The sequence below is a fragment of the Engraulis encrasicolus genome, chromosome 24, assembly GCF_034702125.1.
Source record: "Engraulis encrasicolus isolate BLACKSEA-1 chromosome 24, IST_EnEncr_1.0, whole genome shotgun sequence".
NCBI classification, from domain to species: Eukaryota; Metazoa; Chordata; class Actinopteri; order Clupeiformes; family Engraulidae; genus Engraulis; species Engraulis encrasicolus.
This window is the reverse complement of record NC_085880.1, coordinates 17,066,028-17,088,527: the sequence shown is the minus strand read 5'-3', so window position 1 is coordinate 17,088,527 and position 22,500 is coordinate 17,066,028. Positions and strand designations below refer to the sequence as shown.

Sequence of the window (22,500 nt, the reverse complement as noted above, 5' to 3'; positions counted from 1 at the left end):
GCACATATGCACACACAAGGACAGTCTTCTGAGCAGCGCACCTTTAGAAGTTTTTTTTTTCCCTCGTACATTGTGGCTTGATGGGCGAGCCAGTCCAAGCACAGAGTTATTGCAGCCGAGTAAGAACAGCCATCCATCAGCCTTGTGGCGGGGCTGGCAGTGCCTCGCAGGCAGGCGGCCAGCTTTCCCCCCCCCGAAAACTACTGTTTTCTTCGTCTGCAGCAGTAAACACGAACATTAGCCTTTCACAGTGGATTCTCACTCCATCTTCCTCCCTCCACGATGGCACTCCTGAAACGGTGTGGCACTCTGAATGTGCAACCATTTGGCCCCTGGAAAAGCTTAACTGCAACAGCACAGCAACATTACAAACATTCTTTACACTAACACATTACAACTTGGTCATTGCCATTCCCACTATAAGAACTTTGTACTAAGAGGGGTTATGTCTTTTTAAGGGTTGGAACTTGGAAGCCTTCTCTTTTTTTAAATTTATTTTGTAGGTTTTTTTGCTTACTGATATTCTGTGATTTCTCCGCCATCTAATGAATATTTTTCATTATTCTGTGGCAATAAATGTTTCCCCCAAAGTGCAGTGCATCTCCAACCTTGACAACAATATTGCTATCACATTAATTTATTTTCTCCTGGCAAAGAAATGCTACTTGCCTGCATGGCAAAATGATGTCTGGTAATTACGCTTATTTAATTTCTGCCAAGCAAATCGGGAGTGGCAGAGAGACTTTTTGCGCATGCTAATTATTTTGTTTTCAAAAACTAAGGAGAGTGGATTTGAAAAATGAAAAGAAAGTTTTCTTGTGTTTTCAGAAGAGTGAAATACATGTAAATACACCTCCAGAAAGTTTTCACAGTGCATCTGGTGCAGGAAGGAAGAAACTCCACTGGTGCTGAGGTTGCCACTGATGTCATAGTACTGTCCATGGCTGTGTTTCTTAAAAGCTCTTACGGTAGGGACACATAGACGCGAATTTGGCCAAGCGAAGCGAACTTCGCCAGACGAAGGCAAGCGAAAGCAAGCGAACAGGAGCGAAGCAAAGTGAAATTATTAAGTCAAGTTTAATATTATGCAAATGAGGAGCGAATTCGCTTGGGGCACTCCATAACAACATAACTGTTCCATTCCATTTGATTCGCCGCGACGACCTGATGACGGTTGAGCTGTCAGAATAGAACACTGAATTTCGCCTTGCTCGTTTCGCCTGCTATGTGTCCCTACTGTTAAGTAGTACGCAGTAAATAGTATTTAAGCACGAGGTGCCCGTTTGGCATTGTATCAGAAATAGGTCTCACATCATCAATAAAAGTGTATACTACATACATACACAATTTTACCCCACACAGGCACTTTGCATATGCGAGAAAAGATACTGTATGTAGGCCGATAAAATGATTGTATGAATACAATTTTAGTGATGGGATATATTAGGGGGCACCTCATGCTAGTGTTAAGTACTACTTAGGCTTAAAGGGACACTCTGTGAGATTTTCAGTTGTTTATTTCCAGAATTCATGCTGCCCATTCACTAATGTTACCTTTGTCATGAATACTTACCACCACCATCAAATTCTAAGTATTCATTATGACTAGAAAAATTGCACTTTTCGTACATGAAAAGGGGGACCTTCTCCATGGTCTGCCATTTTGAATTTCCAAAAATAGCAATTTTTAGCTGCAAAAATGACTCTACTTGGACCATACTAGGAAATATTTGTTTATTACTTAGTAAACTTTCATGTAAAGATCAAATTTGCCAATAGGCAGCCCAGTTTCAATGAGCAGCATAGTTGCAGTAGCTTTTTTGACCATTTCCTGACCATTTTCCAAGTAGAGTCACAGTGTACCTTTAAGTACTACTTACTGTACGTGTTTTTTGCCCAAATGGCTAGCTGTCGAGCTGGGCTACAAACCAAAGTCAAAGTTAACTTTATTATCCCAGAAGGGAAATTCAGATGGTCAAGGTGCGTATAAGTACAGTACAGAACATTCAGACTTGAAAACAAATAAACACATAAAAGACATAAGTACACCCCCTCCCCAATACCACTCCAGCTCCTCTCCACACGTCTAGACTGCTGCATTACCACACACACACCACTCCCGGATCAGGAGTTAGGGTTCGGGTCAGGGCTGTGTTAACAGGCTAGTGTTAGCTCATTCTGACGATGGAACCCCTTTTCAACAGAACACACTGATGTTTTTTTGTCCTTTCAGTGCAATCTGTCCATTTTTTGTTTTATGCTCACTCTCTGGATATCTCTCATTTTTCTCTTTCAGACACCACGATCTATTTCCCATTTTTCAATGGCACCTCTTACCTGGAGCTCCCGTCCCTTACGTCTCTGCTGCAGCAGCCTGACACACTGGGGGCCTCCTCCTCCTCCTCCTCCTCCTCCTCCGCCGGTGACAGCCCTGCCTCTCTCTACTTGACTGTGAGGACGAGGGCGAGCAGTGGCATAATCCTTTATGGTGAGTATTAGCACACATCCCATCCTCCTCAAGTGCCTGACTTACAGCTCAAAGGAGAGTTATTACCGCCTGCTCTCTTTATGTTCTTCAAATCTCAGCAGAGAGAGAGAGAGAGAGAGAGAGAGAGAGAGAGAGAGAGAGAGAGAGAGAGAGAAAAGAGTGTGGTTCTGTCTGTGTGTGTGCGCGCGTGCGTGCGTGTGTGTGCAAGCGCCTGTGCGTGCGTTAATGTGCCGCCGTGTGTCTGCTTGAGGCTGGCTGTGTGTGTCTGTGAAGACTAAAAAAAAATATTATTTTCTCAATGTTATTCTGAAGACAATAAGGTTTATTCCCTCTTTTCAATTTCTCTTCACTTATTCTTCAGCTCTTCCCTTGTTTCAACTTCACGATAAGAAAGTGAAAAATAGTTATCGTTTTGCTCAGAGCCATTGTGTTTTTGGTCTGTAGCCAATCCCAAACTAACAGCTGGTTGGTTATTCATCATTGACCACTAGCACTTTGTGCTCTTTCAAAATATGTGTCTTGTGTGCACGGCCGCTCACAGCTTTTGCAGGGCCCAGGACAAAAGTAATCTGAAAGGGCCCCCTACCCAAAATATACAATGTAGGTAATGGGGACCCAATTCTGGGCCCCCTATCTCCCTGGGCTCGGGACAACATACCCCATTCCCCCCTGTCGGCGGGCCTGCTTGTGTGTAATACAAAGGTGTGTAGCAACAGACAACTGGTACGCAAGGCAGATGGCAGGGGCTACAGCGCTGGGATGGATTACTACACGGGCCTACCGGGCGCAGGCCCAGGGGCCCAAGAGTTAAGGGGGCCCAGAAGTCCAAGCCTCTATATTTCCATTAAAATCCCACTTTAATAAACAACTGTATTTTCATTTTTTCTGAGGGAACAAATCCTTGAATATCCAGCAATATAGAGTCTCTAACATCTGGTGGGGTTTTTTTTTTGTGCAAATGAGTAACAGTCATGGATGGGGGGGGGGCTTTCTTGTTGTCTGGCCCAGGGGCCCATGGAGTGGTAATCTGTCCCTGGCTACAGCTCTGGCATATAGTATGTGGCTCAGCTCAGCTTGACACAGGAGCGGTGGTAGGTCCTGACAAAGTCATGTATAAATATGTTTTAGTTGTATGACCGCGAGCCATCTGCTGTACAGTACTCTGGGCTCAGGTCAAGTCGTGATCATGCAGGATAGAAATTTATTTCTGTGGGGATTTAATTGTGAAGGCTGGGAAAGTTTGGGAGATAATGTGCAGATGTCCACTTTTAAAAAATGAAAACTAAAACTGAAGAGACTTTTGGAAAGTATAATAAGATTATACTAGGCTATATAAGATTGAATGCTGAAGAATAAAGTATGTGTACAGTATTTCCCAATTAAGTAAATTTAAAACGATAACGTTTACATTTCCTGAATCCTGTGTACGTACATAAATGTACTAAATAGCTTGAAGTTTCATGAGTAGGGTTGGGTGTCAGGAGAAAGTAAATGTTGAAGTCGAAGCTTTGTCATGGCAAAAGGCATTTATTATATTCCGATTTGGCTTCCATCCCGACTGGTCAAACCCCCCTGCTCCTTCACAGGGTAATTAATTGAGGATAGCCAATGTCACCCAGCCTCTTTTGTCTCTCTGCCGACTTCGCCAACTTTTTACATTCCCTCTCCGAGGCAGGGCTGGACTGGGCCAAATAATAAGGCCGGGCATTTTCGACCAAGAGCGGTCCACTAGGCATTGAGCAAGGCAACGGGGCCTGTGACAATAATTTTAGCCATTCATTACAAGTAAAGCTATTTTGACCACAACAGGCAAAATGAATATTTAAATCTGAATCAGACAAGTAGTGGCATGAGGACTAATACCACTACACTCTCACAATAGTACATAACTGGAATGCACAACACTACCTCTTTTTAATATATGTTCTATGTATGTCTGTTGTTGCCCAGTCTTGCACTTTATATGTCTGTATGGGTATTGTATAGGTACTCTAGGTCTAATGTATGTATACTGTCTATGTGTAATTGTCTATGTCCACATCTAGAGTATAGAGGTTATGTCTGTCTGCATGGGAAAGTAAGAAACGTAATTTCAATTCTTTGTATGACTAGCCTATGTAAAGAAATCGACAATAAAACCGACTTCACTTGACTTGGGGGGAGGACCAGGCCAAAATCAAATCATCAAAGGGGTATGCCACTATTTTGGGTCTTAATACAGTTAAAATCGTTGGCTGGTGTTTATAAAGGTGGTAAAGTGTCTTATTTTTCATGTTAAGCGTTGTCTTGCTTTAAGAGAAGTTAAAAGAGGGAATATGTCGCTAAGCTAGTGAAAGTCAATGTATCCGTGTAGCATTGTAGCATGCTACATGGATGCATTGACTTTCACTAGCTTAGCGACATGCTCCCTCTTTTCACTTGTCTTAAAGCAAGACAACGGCTTACATGAAAAATAAGACACTTTACCACCTTTATAAACTCCAGCCAACGATTTTAACTGTATTAAGCCCCAAAATAGTGGCATACCCCTTTAACAGTCCACCGGGCAAATGCCCTGTATGCCTTAAGGCCTATCCAGCTATGCTCCGAGGGACTGCTTTTCAATCAATAGCATCATTAGATCAGGAAAAGCACCACAGAAGTTGGCTCGAATACACTAAAATGTGATGTGTCAAAGTCACTGTTTTGAAGCGTGCCGTTGTAGTTTGGGTTTGTAGTGCTTTTGTGAAGGTCCCCCTGATGAATCGTGGAAGTCATTGAAAGACTGCACTTTTTTTGTTGTAATGATGGATTTTCTCCAACGCTCCAACGAGATATTAGGGAGGGGAAGATCAACCATCAGGTGCTGAGACGTGAGATGTGTGTTTTCTCTGAAGAAGAAGGGGTGAGGAGTAGGAATGAAAGTATGGAGTCTTGATTGCTTCTGCTGTCAAGTTAGGACTGTCTGTCAGCCCACCTCCACCCCCCCACCCTTTCCTACCCTACAGTGCCTCACCCCACCCTCAGCTGTCAGATTACCCGCTCATGTAGGCTACATCTCAGCCTCAACATCATAAGGCTGTTAATAGTGCTGGATGGTTTTGACAATCCAACATGATCATGGATTTCACACCACAAACATACACAACGCATGCACACTCATACGTTCACACACACACATGCATGCAAGCAAGCACGGATGCGTATACACGCACGCACGCACGCACGCACACACTCACACACTCTCACTCTCTCTCTCTCTCTCTCTCTCTCTCTCTCTCTCACACGCGCGCGCGCGCGCACACACACACACACACACACTCTCTCTCTCTCTCACACACACACACACACACACACACACACTCCTCTCTCTCTCTCTCTCTCTCTCTCTCTCTCTCTCTCTCTCTCTCCTGTCTCTCTCTCTCTCTCTCTCTCTCTCTCTCTCTCTCTCTCTCTCTCTCTCTCTCTCTCACACACACACACACACACACTCTTTCTCTCTCTCTCTCTCTCTCTCACACACACACACACACACACACACACACACACACACACACACACACACACACACACACACACACACACACACACACACACACACAGAGCCCATCCTATTTCCTCCATCTGTCAGATTTGCTGTTCATCATGGGCTGTCTCCTGTCTGATGGCTGCTGACATGACAACGTGATCATGTCTTTCACAACCATCATACACAGAGATAGATACACGCACGCGCACGCGCACGCACACACACACACACACACACACACACACACACACACACACACACACACACACACACAAACACACACACACACACACACACACACACACACACACACACACACACACACACAAACACACACACAAACACACACTCTCTCTCTCACACGTACGCACACACACACACACACACATACACGAACGTGAACACGTACACACACACACACACACACACACACACACACACACACACACACACACACACACACACACACACACACACACACACACACACACACACACACACACACACACACACACACACTCAGGATACATCACACCACCACCAACCCTTCCTACACTACACTGAGCCATCAGTGCTTTACTTTTAGTTGATAATTGATGGTACAGTATATGGTAATGAATGTCTGGCCGAAAAACGCGAGATATACACAGCAACGTTGCTGCACACGAGGCAGCCGTGAGATTTATACGCGCGCAAGGGAGGAGATTCAAAGCCATTTTTTAATGAAGGCCCGCACCGCAAGATAAATGTAGCGCACAATCTGCTGCAAATGTTTTGTCAGGACATTGGTTACGTTAAGGGAAGAAGTTATGGCTATCTCAGCTGGGATGCTAATTTGTCACATAAGCCATGCGGAACACTGGGGCTTAATATTAAAAAAAATGCCCGAGTAGCATTTAAAAAGCCTGAGCGTGGTTGAAAAAAAAATGGCCAGGTTCATAGTGATGATTAGTAAGCAATGTGGTTAGCAATGTGGAACGCAACGCAACAAATGACAAAGACTACGAGATACGCTATGCTATAGGATGTGCTGTATGCTCATGATGAATCCACAATGCACAATCACTGTGCAGAACAACACAAATCAAATGTAAAATGCATAAGGGTTTGTTTTCCCGCCATGACAGCCTTCATCCCAGCCTCCTCTTTTGCGTTTGCCAACTCTCTACATGTCCCTTTCCAAGGGGGATGTTTGCAAACGCACCAACCCCTTTCTATCACATCCACATCATTAAATAAGAGAGAGGGCCACAGAAGCGGACTAAATGTGATCTGTCAATGTCAGTTTTCTTTTTTTTTTCTTTTTTGAAGCAACACAATGCACTCTAGTATGAAGGTTCCCTAATGAATCTCAAACGTCATTGAAAGTCTTTTTGTTTTATTTTTAAAGTCTAATGTTCCTCAAGGTTTAACATGCCTGCACGTTCCTCAATATTTACAAAGCCTGGGGTGCAGTTCTCGAAACTGTAGTTTCTAACTATGTTAGCTACTTTGCTGTTTGCAATGCAATTTCCCATTGACAACTACCCAAGTTGCTAAGTAGCTAACAACTACGCTTTCGAGAAACGCACCCCTGTTGTTGTTGAGATCGGTTAAGTCAGTGGTTCCCAAACTTTTCCCCCTGCACACCCCCTTGTACATTTCAATGTGGTTCTAGATCCATTGCTTGGGGTGCTTTCTGTCTCTCGTCTCACAGTCCGAAACACAGTTTCACTGGATTTTCTTTTTCTTTTTTCTTTTTTTTGTTAAGAAAAGACATTATTTTTTCCCAGTGTCCACATCTACTGAGAAGAAAGGAGCAGGGAGGAGGAGGAAGGAGAGTGTGTGTTTGGCATGCTAATTCAGTAGACGGCCAGGCACGCACGTACGGTACAGGGTATTGCATCACCCCTGGCTGTAGGCTGATGTTACACAGGGCCTCTCATCACCCACTTGTGGGTTTTATTATTTATTTATTTTTTCTTTACAGTCCCTTTTAGAATATTTTTTTTTCATGACACAGATCACACAAGGATGAAGGCGGGAGGGGTGGCGAGACGTAAAAAAACTTTTGACATAAATCACACCAGTGAAGGAGGGGAGAAGAAAAAAAAAGAGGACTCGACACGTCTGTCACACAGTCCAATTAATATCGTCACCTAAGACACTCCTTCCATTCCCGAACGCTGAGATCTGAAATGCAAATGCTCTCTCCTCCCCTTCGTCGTCTTTTCTTCTTCTCCTCCTCCTTCTCCTTTCTATCTTCTCTTCTCTTCTCTTCTCTCCTTTGGCTCAGTGCGAGAGAGAGAGAGAGAGAGAGAGAGAGAGAGAGAGAGAGAGAGAGAAGAAGAAGAAGAAGAAAAAGATGTAGAGAGAGAGAGAGAAGAAGAAGAAGAAGAGAGAGAGAGAGAGAAGAAGAAGAGAGAGAGAGAAGGAGAGAGAGAGGAACTCGCTGAGGCTGCGTGCCTCTGGGTCAGACAGCCCAGAAATGCGTTCCTGTCCAAAATTCACAAATATCCTCTGGGCTTTGGGGTGTACTCCCCCGCTGCGCACTGCCACTCGCCGCACAGGGCCCTGGGGACCTCCCTGCGGCTGCATGACACGTCTGTACCACCCCCCCCCCCCCCCCATCACCACCGTCACCACCACCACCACCACCACCACCATGCGCACACACATCCTACCCTGCCTCCACCCCCCACCACACACACACACCATTTCCATACACACACACTCACTTGTGCACGCACACACATGCACGCACGCACACACGTACACACACGTACACACACACACCTACGCGTACACACACGCACACACACAAATGCGTGCACACAGACACACACACATGCACACACACTACCCTACCCTACCACACTCCCAGTACCACTGCATCATCTTTTCTTCCCTCCTTCCACACACATCTTCAGCTCCCTTCCTCTTCCCATCCCTACACCGCTACCTCCCCATCCTTCTCTTCTGTCTCTTCTCCCCATCCCATCCTCCCTTCTCTTTCTCCTCCCCATCCCGTCCTCCTATCTCTCCTCCCCATCCCTCCCTCCCTTCTCTCTCCTCCCCATCCCATCCTCTCTCTCCTCCCCCCCATTCATTTGCGTTTGTTCGTCCTGCATATAGTGTTGCATGATGCAGTCATGCAAAAAAGGGGGTCGAGTCAGGAGGAGGAAAGGAGGAGGAGGAGAACTGTGAAATGCAGTGGAAAGGCAGTGCCCCCCCCCACCACCACCACCACCACCTTGCTTGGTTTGGTTTAGCAATTCATGGCATGCAAAGGAGATATCGTCAGGAGCCTCTCCTCTACCGTCCTTTGCCCTGACAAATCGGTGGGGTGTTTGACAGACAGACAATTCCCCAGTAATTGGGCTGCTTCAGTTCAGGAGTTTTTTTTTCTCCCCCGTTTACTCTTCAAAACTGCCAGAGAAGGGAAGTTATAACTGTATGTACGTCCTACAAGTGTCCAAACTCATTTAAGTTCAGCATGCTTTGCCAAACACCTGTGCCGCTGTAATGGCCACTTCTGCAAAAACTGGCACATATTGGAATGATATGACGTCGGTCGGTGGGGAAAAACAAGATTGGGCAGCGGAATATTGGTTATATGGATGATGAGAGTGTGCCACACATGTGGCACGGCACGGCAGAGAAAGGCAGGTGGAGGAGGGTGCTCACACTCATTGAGGGAAATAGAGAGAGAGAGAGAGAGAGAGAGAGAGAGAGAGAGAGAGAGAGAGAGAGAGTCTCTGAGCTGCTTTCATCTGCGGGTGCATATCTCCTGCCTGCATGCCGGGCTGCTGTTGTTGCTGCAGCTGCCGCTGCTGCTGTTGCTGCTGCACGCGAAAAAGAGCCACCCAACAGAAAGCTCCAGAGATCAAACAGACAAAGTTAATCAGAAGACCAGACGCAGACACAGGCGTGTGCACACATACACATACATGCATACGCACGCACGCACGCATGCATACATATACACACACACATCATCAGCATGCAGAGAGGGGCATGCCATTCCCATTCCCATCCCTATCCCATCCACCCATGGTCCAGGATGGCTCCTCAAATGCTTATCTTCTCCACTGCCCGTCTGCCTGTCAGCTACTCTGCCTGCCTGCCGCTCTGCCTGCTACCTGCCCGCCTATCTGTCTGTCTGCCCACCTGCTTGCCTGCCTGCCTGCCTACTTGCCTGTCTGCCTACCTGCCTGCCTGCCTGTCTACCTAACTGTCTGCCTGTCTGCCTGCCTGTCTGCCTACCTGTCTGCCTACCTGCCTGTCTCCCTGCCTGTCTCCCTGCCTGCCTCCCTGCCTGCCTGCCTGCTTGCCTTCCCTCCTTGCCTGCTTCCTCTCCCACCCCCAAACCACCTCCATCACCAGGAAAGTGAACACACAACCTCATTGGAAGCATTGCAGTAACCTTCTCCCTCGGGTCTCCTGTCAGCCATGGAGTGGTGTGGAGAAAAAGACCAGGTTGCTGGAGCTCACAGAAGGAGAGAGAGAGAGAGAGAGAGAGAGAGAGAGAGAGAGAGAGAGAGAGAGAGAGAGAGAGAGAGGCATTGGGTCTTGTATTGAGGAACGGAGGCTGGAAGATAGTAGATACCTAAGGCCTCATTTGTCACCCTCCCTTTTTGTACGCTATTGGAAATACTATAACGTTGCATTTGCATTTGCATTGCAATTATACACGTGTTCCAAAGTAATTCCCAACCAAGTGTGTAGAGAAATGATGAATGAAAACACTTCAAGTCTATTGAAGCCATTTTTTTGTTGCAAGAAGTACTCCATTAAAATATTAACCCTGTTCTGTTGTCTGGTCATGAAGCACGTACGTACATTAATATGTAACAAATTCATCATGTGCGCAGTATTTGCATAATAAGCCTTCAGGCGAACTTTGAAAATGGTGTGTGTGCCAGCCAGCTGTAGGGCAGTTGGCCGTGGAACAGAATTGGCGAACTACTGAAGACTGCAGTTGCGTGATACTGTGATACGTGGGGATGGCTGTTGTTTGTTTGTTTGTTTGTTTGTTTGCTTTTGGTCTGAATATATATCACAGACTTAACTAGATTAATTATTCATCATAAATAAACATGCATGCTTGGTTGTGCATGTATGTTTTTATCTCTTCCACATGAAACAACCCCGTTCTTCCTTTGTCCTCTCTTCCCTTTCTCTTTCTCTTTCTCGCTTTCTCTGACACTCCCTCCGATTCAAATTCAAAATTCAAATTAAAAATATATCTTTGTAGAACATTCTAATTCGTTCTTATTCTAAGCGATCCCAAGCAAGCTAGCTGACGGAAAGGCTACATATATTATTTAAATAAAACTAATAATCTTTTTCATGAATGCAAGTCTTTCTCTATCTGTCTCTCCCTGTCACTATCTCTCTCCCCCCCCCCCTTCTCCTCCCTCTCATTTATACTGGGGTCTTGTGCAAAGATATTCATTGTGGTCCTGCTGCCGTAATGAAAAGATCACTCTTGTCTCCTCAGCTCTGTGTCTCCCCCTTATGCGTCTCTCAGCTTGTAGGCTCAGGCAGGCTGGCAGTTATAGTGCACTTACAACACAAAAAAGGCTTTTAGCCATCAGGTCCTCCGTGTTCTCCATTCACAATCAATTGGAGCTGAAACAATGTTGTAGGGATTTCTTTAGACAGCCCTCAGTAATACGTGGAAGCCTGCCGCTGCAACTGCTGCTGCCTCCGAGTCCGTCCACACCCAAAGTAGGTCAGCCAACCGGCTTTTCAATAGCCTACAAGGAAAAATGAGAGATTCTCTGAAACTGATCACATTAACTCAGCTTCTCTTGCCTGAATCCTGAATTGTCTTCTTTTATCCTTCCCCCAACCTCCCGCTCTCACACTCTCCTCCCCCCTCTCCCTCTCTCTGTCCCATTCCATCTCATTATTCCTCTATATATCTTTCCCTCCCTGTCTCTCTTTCTTTCTATCATTCTCTCTCTCTTCTATCTCTCTCTCTCTCTCTCTCTCTCTCTCTCTCTCTCTCTCTCCCTCCTTCCTCCTTCCCCATCTTCCCTCAGCTCGAGAGGAGAATTTCGGCGAGCGTTTCCTGGTGGTGTTCCTTCAGGACGGGAGGCCTGCTGCCAGACTGGGCTGTGGAGGTATCCGCCCCCTGACTGCCATCGCCGCTCACAACATCAGCACCGACAGACTGACAGCCATCACCGTGCGGTGAGTAAAGAGGCTCCTACGTACACCAGGACTCCTCCTCCCTATAGCAGGCCCTCATCCCATTAGTGGTGTGAACGGCTCCCAGAAGTGAACGATGGGAACCGCATCACAGCTGAGGGAGCCACTGTAGCGTTATTTCGTTCATTTTTCATTCATTTTAAGCATGTGACCTTGACACGAGTTCTCAAATTTGGAAGAAAAAAAAACACAGTTGTCAGCCTTAAAGAGTGTCAGAAATGGTCTTAGGAAGCAGAAGGATAATCAGTTGTTGTTTGGTCAAAATTACAGCGAGGTGGAGTCAAAATATCTATTACATTCTTAACACTGAATAAAGAATTTAAAAAGAGCCAAAAGAGCTCTTGAAAGGAACGAGGCATTATGATCCGGATCCCGTCAAAGAGCCATAAATCCAATCTGTACATCACATAACTGGTATAGGACCTCTTTCTATTATAGTCAAGTACTGTAGGTTCACTGTAAAACATTCCAAACCAGATAAACGTAAAATGGTTAGTTGCCCTGCTGCATTAAGTTTGTAAGTCAACTCAACTCAAGGCTTAACTCAACTCAAGGCTTTCTCAACTTGACTTAACTTACCAATTTAAGGCAGCAGGGTAATTTTTTACATTTAACTAGCTGCAATGTTTTACAGTGTTGTTTTTCCTTCTTTGGTCACACTAGAGATTAGAAGGTTTTAGGTCACGTTTGAAATGCAGAGGGGGGGCCTACCCTTCTTAACTTGTTTGGTGCAATCTTGGCCCATGGAGGATGTCAAAAGGAATTTAGTTCCTTTCATGTTGTTATTAATAGGTGATGTGCACGGGCATTTAAGTGGACTTACATCATCCATCAGTAAGTCATGAACCGCCAATTTTCCCCACTCATAATGAATACGAAAATATGATGGTGGTGGTAAGGATTTCTGAAAAAGGTAACAGTTGTGAATGGGTAGCATGAATTCTGGAAAGAAATTGCTTTAAAAAAAAATACACAGTGCACCTTTAACACCTCTCTATGCAGTTTTATTTTAGTCGGCTGGTCGAGTATTCCATATGATCTAAAGAGGTTGAAGGCTGTGCGCGTCACTTTCTTCACTTTCTTTTACATTATCACAAAACAGCCACTTAAAGAACCCCATTCAAATCTTCAAGCGTCGACCGAAAACAGACCACCAAGTTCAACAGCCCTTTTTTGCAGATTCCATCTCTGTGTGTTTCAGTAAGCCTTAGAGATGCCTGAAAACTTCAAAAAAAACTTCAAAAAAATAAAATACTCGCACAATTTCATTTTATATCGCCAAGCAGTTATAACACCAGTCAGTGAGCATGGACTTAAATCCCACTTCTCATCAAAGCCAGAGATATGAGTGTCTGCAATATCAAACATTGCACTTTTAGTCTTTGTCTTTTTCTAGTCTAGTTATCTAGTGTATAATGCATAGCTGAAAGCCCCAAAGGAGCCAGAGCCTGACATATTTCTCCATATTTGTGCCTATTCCCTTTTTGACACATGCCCTTGAGAAGTACAATGGTTGTCTGTGAGCACATGATCAGTTTAGATTACATTTGTCATGTTGCTCCGGTTAAAAAAAAATACAGCCCTTTCGAGTCCAGCTCCACGTGCATTCTTCTCTCCATATGTGGTCTGGGATGTCTTCTGCCGGCCATGGGGATGGAATGCATCAAATCAGAAGTCGTCCATGTGATATATGTTGCATTGCCCGTCGTATATTTCATCTTATACTCCCCTCCACCCATGTAGCTGACCAAAGGTTGTAAAGGCAACTGATGGACTGTGACAGCTCTAACCTCAAGGACGTTCTGACTGTCAGCCTCCTCTCCTTGTAAACATGTGTGGTTTTATTCTGGTTAAAGAAGAGGTTGCCGGAGGAGGTTTAGGAGGGCATGCAGTGATAGCAATGAGCTCTGAACACAACAGCATCCATTACCATTATTGGACCCTGTCACAATTAAGGCCAATTTATAGCCCAGGTGACGGGCGCCGCTTGGACAAAAATATGATGTAAAACTCGTGAAATTTCTGTCACAGAGCTTATCAAATTCTTTTAATGGCACAGACGTGGATTATTGCAATTGGGCAGAATCTCTAAACCTCTGCACTACTGCGTGATGCCTTGGTCACACACTCTCTGTGTTTTCTTGGCCTTTGTGTTCTTATTGGTTATACAATATTTGTTTGCTAATGCAGAACTGTGGATTAGAACAGAACACGTACCGATGAATTTAGAAAATGGAATATCAACAAAACCTCAAGCTATATCTTTCAAGCTAAGCATGGACAATTTTTGAGACCTTTATTGGAAGTGTTCATGGCATGACATCCCTTGTGCTCCTTTAAGTTTCTTACGGCTATTCTTCCCTACAAAAGCAAAGTGCAGTAACTACATTAACATTGAAACTGAGAAAAATGCCTTCAAAGCCTTGGTATTAGGTGAGAAATTGCAGTTACTGCAAATTTGACATCGCAATAGCTCTAAAACGGGACACATTTGGATCATTAACTCATTGTCATGAGATAAAGGAGCTGTTATAAAGACCACTTTCCATATAAACTTTCAATATAAAGCGTCACCAGAGGCCTTAGCTCATTGACAATGCACGGCACAGCGTGGCGTTGTATGAGAACCAGCCTTAGGAATACTAGGACTAGCGCTATAACTTCATTTCCTCCTGCCAAACTGAATGTGCTGTCGACTCCCACTCAGTGGCGGAACAATTGCACACAGGGCAAAACACTGATAGGGCCCCCCCATTTGGCCTGCCGTGGTCACAATAGGGCCCCCAACACCCATACAGGAGGGCCCCGGCCCAGGGGCAAATACCCTGCTTGCTCCCCCTATAACTCCGCCCCTGCTCCCACTGATTATAATGGATCCCTGAGCTGCTCTGCTCCTATAAACAGGAAGGAGAATAGGCACATCTTCGACATGCCAAATTTCCAGACAAGCTCCCCCATAATTATCCACTAATCTAATTAAGTCATTTGGAAATGGCGTGTGTGCTACTACTGTACTGTACAGACCAAGTATAGTATAGCATTCAAGGACTGCCAGGCGCCCCATCCCCCCCTCACTTGTTTGTTGTGTAATTATGGAAAACAAGAGCAGATAACTCCCGCAATGATGTGCCTGTCCTGATTAACGAGAGAAAGGAAACTGGTAAAAATGTGCAGAACTAGGCAACTGTGAAAATATGGTAGGGGAAAGAAACAGTTGACTAGAAAGGTATGACTTGTCTTTCAAAATCATTATACAGAGTTCCAATAATCAACCACAAGCTCAGGCTGAGTAAACCTGTGGGACTGATGCCATCTTTTTGTCACGGTTGTTGAAATACTGTCTAGGGCTGCTCAGCTGAGCAGCAACAAAACCCATCTCCCGTCTCCTGTCTCCTATACCTGACATCAAGAATAGAGGAAAGAAAACAGGACCAACCTCATCCCATGCACCTACAGCACGTACATTACCTGCCAACGAATAGATACTCGTATATTACTAGAAAAACAGGCCTATTACTAAAAAAACACATTTATTAACATTCTCAGGAACCATAAAATAAAATATTACTCCATACATTTATGCAGTCTTAATCCATTGATGCTGCTTGCTGCGTATACGCAACATTGACCCAGGTGCCTGAAACTGCATGGACGCAGCATTCAAACCCGTGAGATTTTAGGTTATTTTTTTTATTATTATTAAAAATAATGAATGAACACATTCTAATGCAAGATGAGAGTCTTGGGCATGGGATGAGGGCAACTTATTTCTTGTTTTTATGGGCTTTTTGGGGCTGAGCTTGGGCATTTCGTAGGTGTTTTTTGCAGGTGTCTTCACAGGATCAATGGGTTAATAGAGACTAGGCCCTGTAGGAGCGTACTTTGACAGACAAAGTGACTGAAGTGCAGTCTTAACAACACAGAAACATGTAATTGTGCTGCACTCCTCACATGCACTCCTCTCTTCACTGAGAAAGAAAGAAATGGTGAAAATGCTATGGTCAATTATGTATGACTGTTGCATTCCATTGAAGTAGATAGGCGTCTTTGCAAATCGATTATATATCCTAGAATACAATTGTGTCAAAATAGGCATGCAGGTGTTTATACGGCTCTCTTTTACGGCTCATTTTCTCCCTCTACTCAGCTGAGTGCAGCTTGCAGAACTCCTACTTCAAAGCACTTCATACACACATACTAGACACATGACAATCATGCAGGGGGTTATGTAAGTGGGAGAGGGAGATCTGACCCTTTGAACATATGCATGGTGATTCTTTTGTGAATATGTGCAATGTCCTTGTGTCTTCTTCTGTATTTATGTATGTGTGTATGCTACTTGACACCTTCATTTCCCTCGGGATCAATAAATGATACTCTACTGTACTCTACTCTACTCTAGTTGTGCAAGGGGGTTTGCATGGTTCTCCATGTGAACTCTACATAGCTTGCAGAGGGACTGCTCAATGGCACTGCACTGGTTTTGCTGTTGAATCATTTCTCCAGTGTACCTCTATATACTACAAGCCTGCAGTGTAGTGTTAACCCAAGGCAAAGCAAGGCAAGTTTATTTGTATCGCGCATTTCATACACAGGTGCAATTAAAGGTGCTTCACAAAAAAAAGTACAAAGAGAAGAAAAGGCCAGTAGTTAACACTACAAGCCTGCAGTGTAGAGTTAGCCCAGTAGTTCAACCTGTAGCTCAGCACCTAAGAGAGTGACAATTCATCTGTCTGGAGACTGCTGCTCTCGACCTCGCTAATCATCCGCATCTAGGGGAAAATGAGGCGTTGTGAATATTTAATCAAGGCATTAGCGGCTGCCTCCTGGATGATGGTCAGACTCAGAGTATAGAGCTCTGCTCCTAAACATCAAGCTTAAACTTCAGCAGTAAGACCCAGGGCACTTGCTCCTAAGCATCATCTTAGACCTCAGGACTCAGCAGTAAGCTGCCTCATTAAGCCCACAGCAACAGAGTCTTGACAATACTTAAGTCGGGCATACCGTACACAGAGAGCTGGCCTGGGATCAAAACATTGCCCGGGCACTTTTGGCTAAATTTTGCACCTCATTCATACAAGTCATTACTGAAGCTCGTACTAAATCCTGCTTTAGTCCACTGTCTTTATTGACGATGGACAAATTGGCCACCCTCTGTGTGCAATGTGGGTCAGTCCCTAAGAAAAGGCAAACAGACAAAGTAACCCAAAAGAAAGAAATGGCGTGAAAATGGGCCACGAAATCACTCGGATGGATGCCCATCTTAATTACTGCATGGGTGTTAACTTACAGCGTGAGGTGGTGGGAGCACAGACGAACACACAATGGCATCTACACTGCGTTGTAGCCTACTGTTTGTGCCGTACGTGGGAGGGGACATGGAGAATTGCTACTTTCGTTTATGCAGGAACAAGACGTGGGGAGTAAAGCTTGGGTGCAGCGGGATCGCTGAAAATAGTTTTTTGTTCTCAGTTAAAACAAAGCGTGCTGTAATTAAGTCATACAAGGCAACCCAAGCGGAAGTGTATGGTACAGCCGTTGTGGGAGGTGATGTATCGTAGCGTGAGGTTGCATGCTGTGCGAACATGCGGAGATTAGGCACATAGTAGACGCTAGTGCTGAGGCAACATGCAGAGATTAGGCACATAGATGTTTGAAGTGTTATGTGCGGTGGGACAACTCAGATCTGTCTCTGCCAGGAACCGAGTTATAAAGGCCTGAAAAAAGTACAGCTCAGCAGGTGGCTTCTGTGACTTAGCGAATAGCACTTCAAATTGGCCTTGAACTCCTGTAAGAAGAAGAAAGACGGCGAAGTGGAGCGCATGAGTGACAAAGTCTACCTGTCTCCATGTTTGGACCTTGGAGGGAAGGTGAACGACGTGTGGTGGAACGTACAGTTGCCTCTCCAGGAAACTTCTCATTTTCTGAGCCGTTACACACTGTGAGTTTTGTCACATAAAGGATTGCGGTGTCTGTTAAATTCTGGCAACCCGAGTGGAAACGAAGTGTCAGAAACAAGTGCAGTCCTCTGAGGGGAGCTTGGAGTAATGTAGAAAAACAACACAGTAGTGTGTGTCAGGCTATGACTGCTTTCGTCCTGTTTTATCAATTGTATTATAATTCCAAGGTGTGGTGAGATTTCATGGCTGTACTGCATTAGCTTCTCCTTCCTGCATTAGTTATGACAAATTGCATATTTGAAGAAAATACGCTGTTTTGGTTCAATTAGATACTATGACTCATTAATTTGTGTGACATTAGCTTGATACCAGGCAATATCATGATTCTTATCCATGTTAATTATTCATTATTGTTGCTATGCAAGACATAATTTGTGGTCGCCTGGCAAAGTAATCTGACGGAAAAAAATTCATTGCGGGTGTTAAAGATTATGGTCCTGACTATGAAAATAGAAACAACAGACATATCTTGGAAATGTTAGAAGTTTGAGACAGTTTACTACTTTCTTTACTGATGTGAAAAGTAATCCTGAACTGCACATTAACACTGCCCATGTCCCTGAACTATTGTAGTCGTATTATACATGTATAAAAAACAGAAAACCTTTTCTTTATTTATGAATTAGATACAATGTAATTGATCAGCAGTATGACTAATTAAATAAAGCAGATCAGGAGGAAAAGCGTTCCAGGTACGTGGTGGTAGACGACTGGTGATGTGCCAGCTCTACTTGAAGAGCTCTTTTCCAAAACGCTATATCCACCATTTTTGACTTTTTGCAGTCTAATATTGGAATTGACAGTTAAGAAGTCCTATAATCTATATGTGAATTCTTGCCGTTCAAATGTTTTCAGAACATACTTTTTAAACCTCTATAAAATGCATTTTGCAATGCAATTCAATGGAAAGCCCAATAGAATAATGTCAATTTCCCAACATTCTATAAAATGGATATATCTCATTTTGGAAAACAGCTCTTCACTTGTGAACTTCATGACAGAGCCGCACATTTCCCATCCCCTCCACCCCTCTGTATCTTCTCCAACAAGAATTCCGGCTGCCAGAACTTTTAATATATCGGAGATTCATTGCAGATAATTAAGTAGTGCACCTTGAATATACAGTGGCTCTGCTCTGACCTCCCCGTCGCCATCCTCTCTTCCTGTGCCTTCCTTTAATCTCCTTCGACGCCGCTGGCACCGCGAATCAACCCAGAGTATTGTGCTGGGCAAATATCAATAATTCTGCACCTTGATTTTTTATTTTATTTTTTGCGGCAGGGAGGTCACCTCTCCGGGTAGTACTCCTTCAACCAATGAGATCACCTCTCTGCGTCCTCATTCAGCCAATGAGATCTGATGGAATCTGCCATCACAGGGGATTGGATCAAGGTCACCAAGGGCGCCGCTCAAGCGGAATCTTAATGGGGCCGACTCTCAGAGAGAGAGAGAGAAGGGAAAAAAAGACAAGAAGAGTTTCTCAACTCTGTTCAGGCACTACACGGACACGGACACTGCGGCTGGTTCTTCACAGAGGGGGGTGTGTGTGTGTGTGTGTGTGTGTGTCTGTGTGTCTGTGTCTGTGTCTGTGAGTGTTTCTGTGCGTGTGTGTGTGCCTGTGCGTGCACTTGTCTGCGTGCGTGTGTGTTGGTGCGTCTGTGCATGCCCGTATGCGTGGGTGCATCTCTGCGTCTGTGCCAGCCCCTGTGTGTGTTAGAAACGATGAGGGTTTGTCCACACTTACAGCTTTTTTCCTAAGCATCCAAGGGGTGCTCTCCTGAGTAGTGTTAATCAGGGGAGAGAATTAGTGCTCACCTGAATCATCTGTCAGACAGCACAGCTATCCATATTCGCCAATATTAGATTTAAAAGGAGATGTAGAGCAATGCCAGTTTATCACTACAATGTAAATGACCTTATGACCTATAACAACCTGAGGTGCCATGCTTCTCAGGGAGCTCTTCAACTTTGTTATTGGTCTTCGTTGTGTGCGTTAACACGTTCATTGTCTTTGGTGTATGCATTCACACGTCTTTTGGTCTTCATTGTAGATGTACAGAGAATAGAGGGGAAAATCCTGCCAATTCCTGTGAGTGGTTTGTCAAGCGCCTTAGTGCTCACAAAGGGGCAGAAGACTATTTCTAAATCTGGATATGCCTCACATGCTACATACATGTTAGAGAGTGTTGAGTTCATATACTACCTATGGCTTAGAGAGGGTTGAATTCATATACTACCTATGGCTATTTCTCCTCTTTTAAAAGTTGAGGAAAAATTGAAGATTTCACTGGCATACTTTGTTGTATTTCCTCATAGCCTAATGCACGTTCAGACACAACATTCTCAGGAGATTACTAAATATTTCACCCTGTGCCATCGCATCAAATAGATCCAGCCTGAATGGGGCTTAAGAGCTTTGCCGTTTAACATATGAAAAGAAGAATATTAGCAGTTCAGGGAATACAACAGATATTGCATCACTCCGCAGTGAGTGATTCATTATGTCTGCAGAAGCTAAATTAGCTTCAAAATGACCCTTAAAGTCATACCGCACCATTTCTAGAAATAGGCTCATATTTTCCCTCCCCTTGAGTTAAATTATTAAGTTTTACCTTTCTCCTGCTCTTCCCGATGCCACCTTTGTGTTTCTGGTGATGTTACATCTAGTTCCAAGTTAGCAATTGTCATTGAATCTTATTGGACCAGTTAGCTGCTAGCTGGTTCCATAACATTCAATATACAGTATGCTAGCTTGGAGGTAGATTTGCGCTGTCAGACTGAGAGAATGACTGGAAGTAGGCCTACATGAGAAAGGTAAAACTCAATCATTTTAACTCAGTGGAAAATTGAAGAAATTAGTTAATTCTAGAATTGTTTATTTCCAAATAGAAATGGTGAGGTATCGCTTAAAAAAAACAAAAACAAAAACAAAACGTACATGCTGTGTATTGAAATGTTCACCTACTGTAGTTTATGTCTTTCACATAATAAATAGCATGTCAAGATATACCAACGTTTTATACAGCACTTGAAAAATTGATCTTGATTGACGGAGAGGTGGTTAAGACTAGCAAACTGTGTCTTTTTGTATAGGCCTATATCAGGCAGGTCTGCAACAGGCTGCTCCAACAGTCAACTCAGCAAGACAGTTGACGTCAGCTCTTCTAAAGCGCTTATCAAGTTAAGCGACGTAAACATGAAAACATTTCCTTCCTGGCATATTATCACACCTCGTTGAGAAGCTTAAAAGAGAGCGGGACAGAGTTGCGCCCATTTTATGCTTTTATGCCAAGAATTCCTGACAGCAGTCTAAATGGGTGTACCTTATCTGTCCAAAGAAGAGGTTTGCAATGCGAAGTTTAAAAATACTGCACGTTGTTGCTCTACACTGGAAATTTTGCATGAATAATTAAATGATGCCTCTCTCTCTCGCATCAGCAACCTCCCATTGGAGTGTCTATGTACAGTACCCTCTTCGGAGAGCTTGTTCACACGGTGGCATGGGATGTCGGCTGTGACCCCGTCTGGCCCTCTCCACCATGGTGAGTCGTGCTCTTGGAGGAGGGGTTAAATTATGTCACAGGGGGCCCGGGGAGCATCGCCGCCTGGCGCATCGCTAGGCATGCCAACCCGCCGCTTGCCCAGCCCCTTTGCTCTTCTCTTCTCCACATCCACACGTTCACGATCAGATGCCTCTTCCTCTTCAGGGTGGCCTGAGCCCCTTCTCTCTCTCTCTCTCTCTCTCTCTCTCTCTCTCTCTCTCTCTCTCTCTCTCTTTCTCTCTCTCTCTCTCTCTCTCTCTCTCTCTCTCTCTCTCTCTCTCTCTCTCTCTCTCTCTCTCCCTCTCTGTCTCTCCCCCCCTCTCCCTCTCCAATGTGAGTCATTTCTATCGCGTCGTGCCAAAGGTCAGCAAGCGTGGGACATCGCATTCTGCCGCTTCACTTTTCTATCTTTTATTAGCGCTGAACTTTCATGGCTCGGACAGGAAATATTATTTAAATGTATGCCATATTTACCTGGTGAGTTGTTGCTGGTTGTGGTACAGACAGCCCCGTCACGTGTGTGTGTGCGTGTGTGTGCGTGCGTGCGTGCGTGCGTGCGTGCGTTTGTGTGTGTGTGTGTGTGTGAGAGAGAGAAAGCGAGAAAGAAAGAGAGAGAGAGGAAGAGAGAGAGAAAGATGGAGCATTTGTGAAAGAGAAGAGGAGACAATTTCCCATTTTCATCCTTTGTGAAGTAAAGGAGATGGAGGCCTCAGAGACACAGTAAGAATTCAGAGGAATTGAGTGGAGTGGATAGAAGACTAACTGGCTCTCATAATGGCGCTACTGCAGCAGTGTTGTAGGAGC

General features: G+C 44.6%; 1 protein-coding gene across 1 annotated transcript in view; it reads left to right on the top strand.

Annotated features, from left to right (window-relative positions):
• The window catches only part of eys (eyes shut homolog), a 364,937-nt gene that overhangs the window by 251,714 nt on the left and 90,723 nt on the right, over positions 1–22,500 (top strand). The window contains exons 39-40 of the mRNA XM_063191194.1: positions 2,297–2,488; positions 12,026–12,176. Of these exons, the coding sequence (XP_063047264.1) occupies positions 2,297–2,488; positions 12,026–12,176 (343 nt within the window). The remainder of the gene's footprint in view (positions 1–2,296; positions 2,489–12,025; positions 12,177–22,500) is intronic.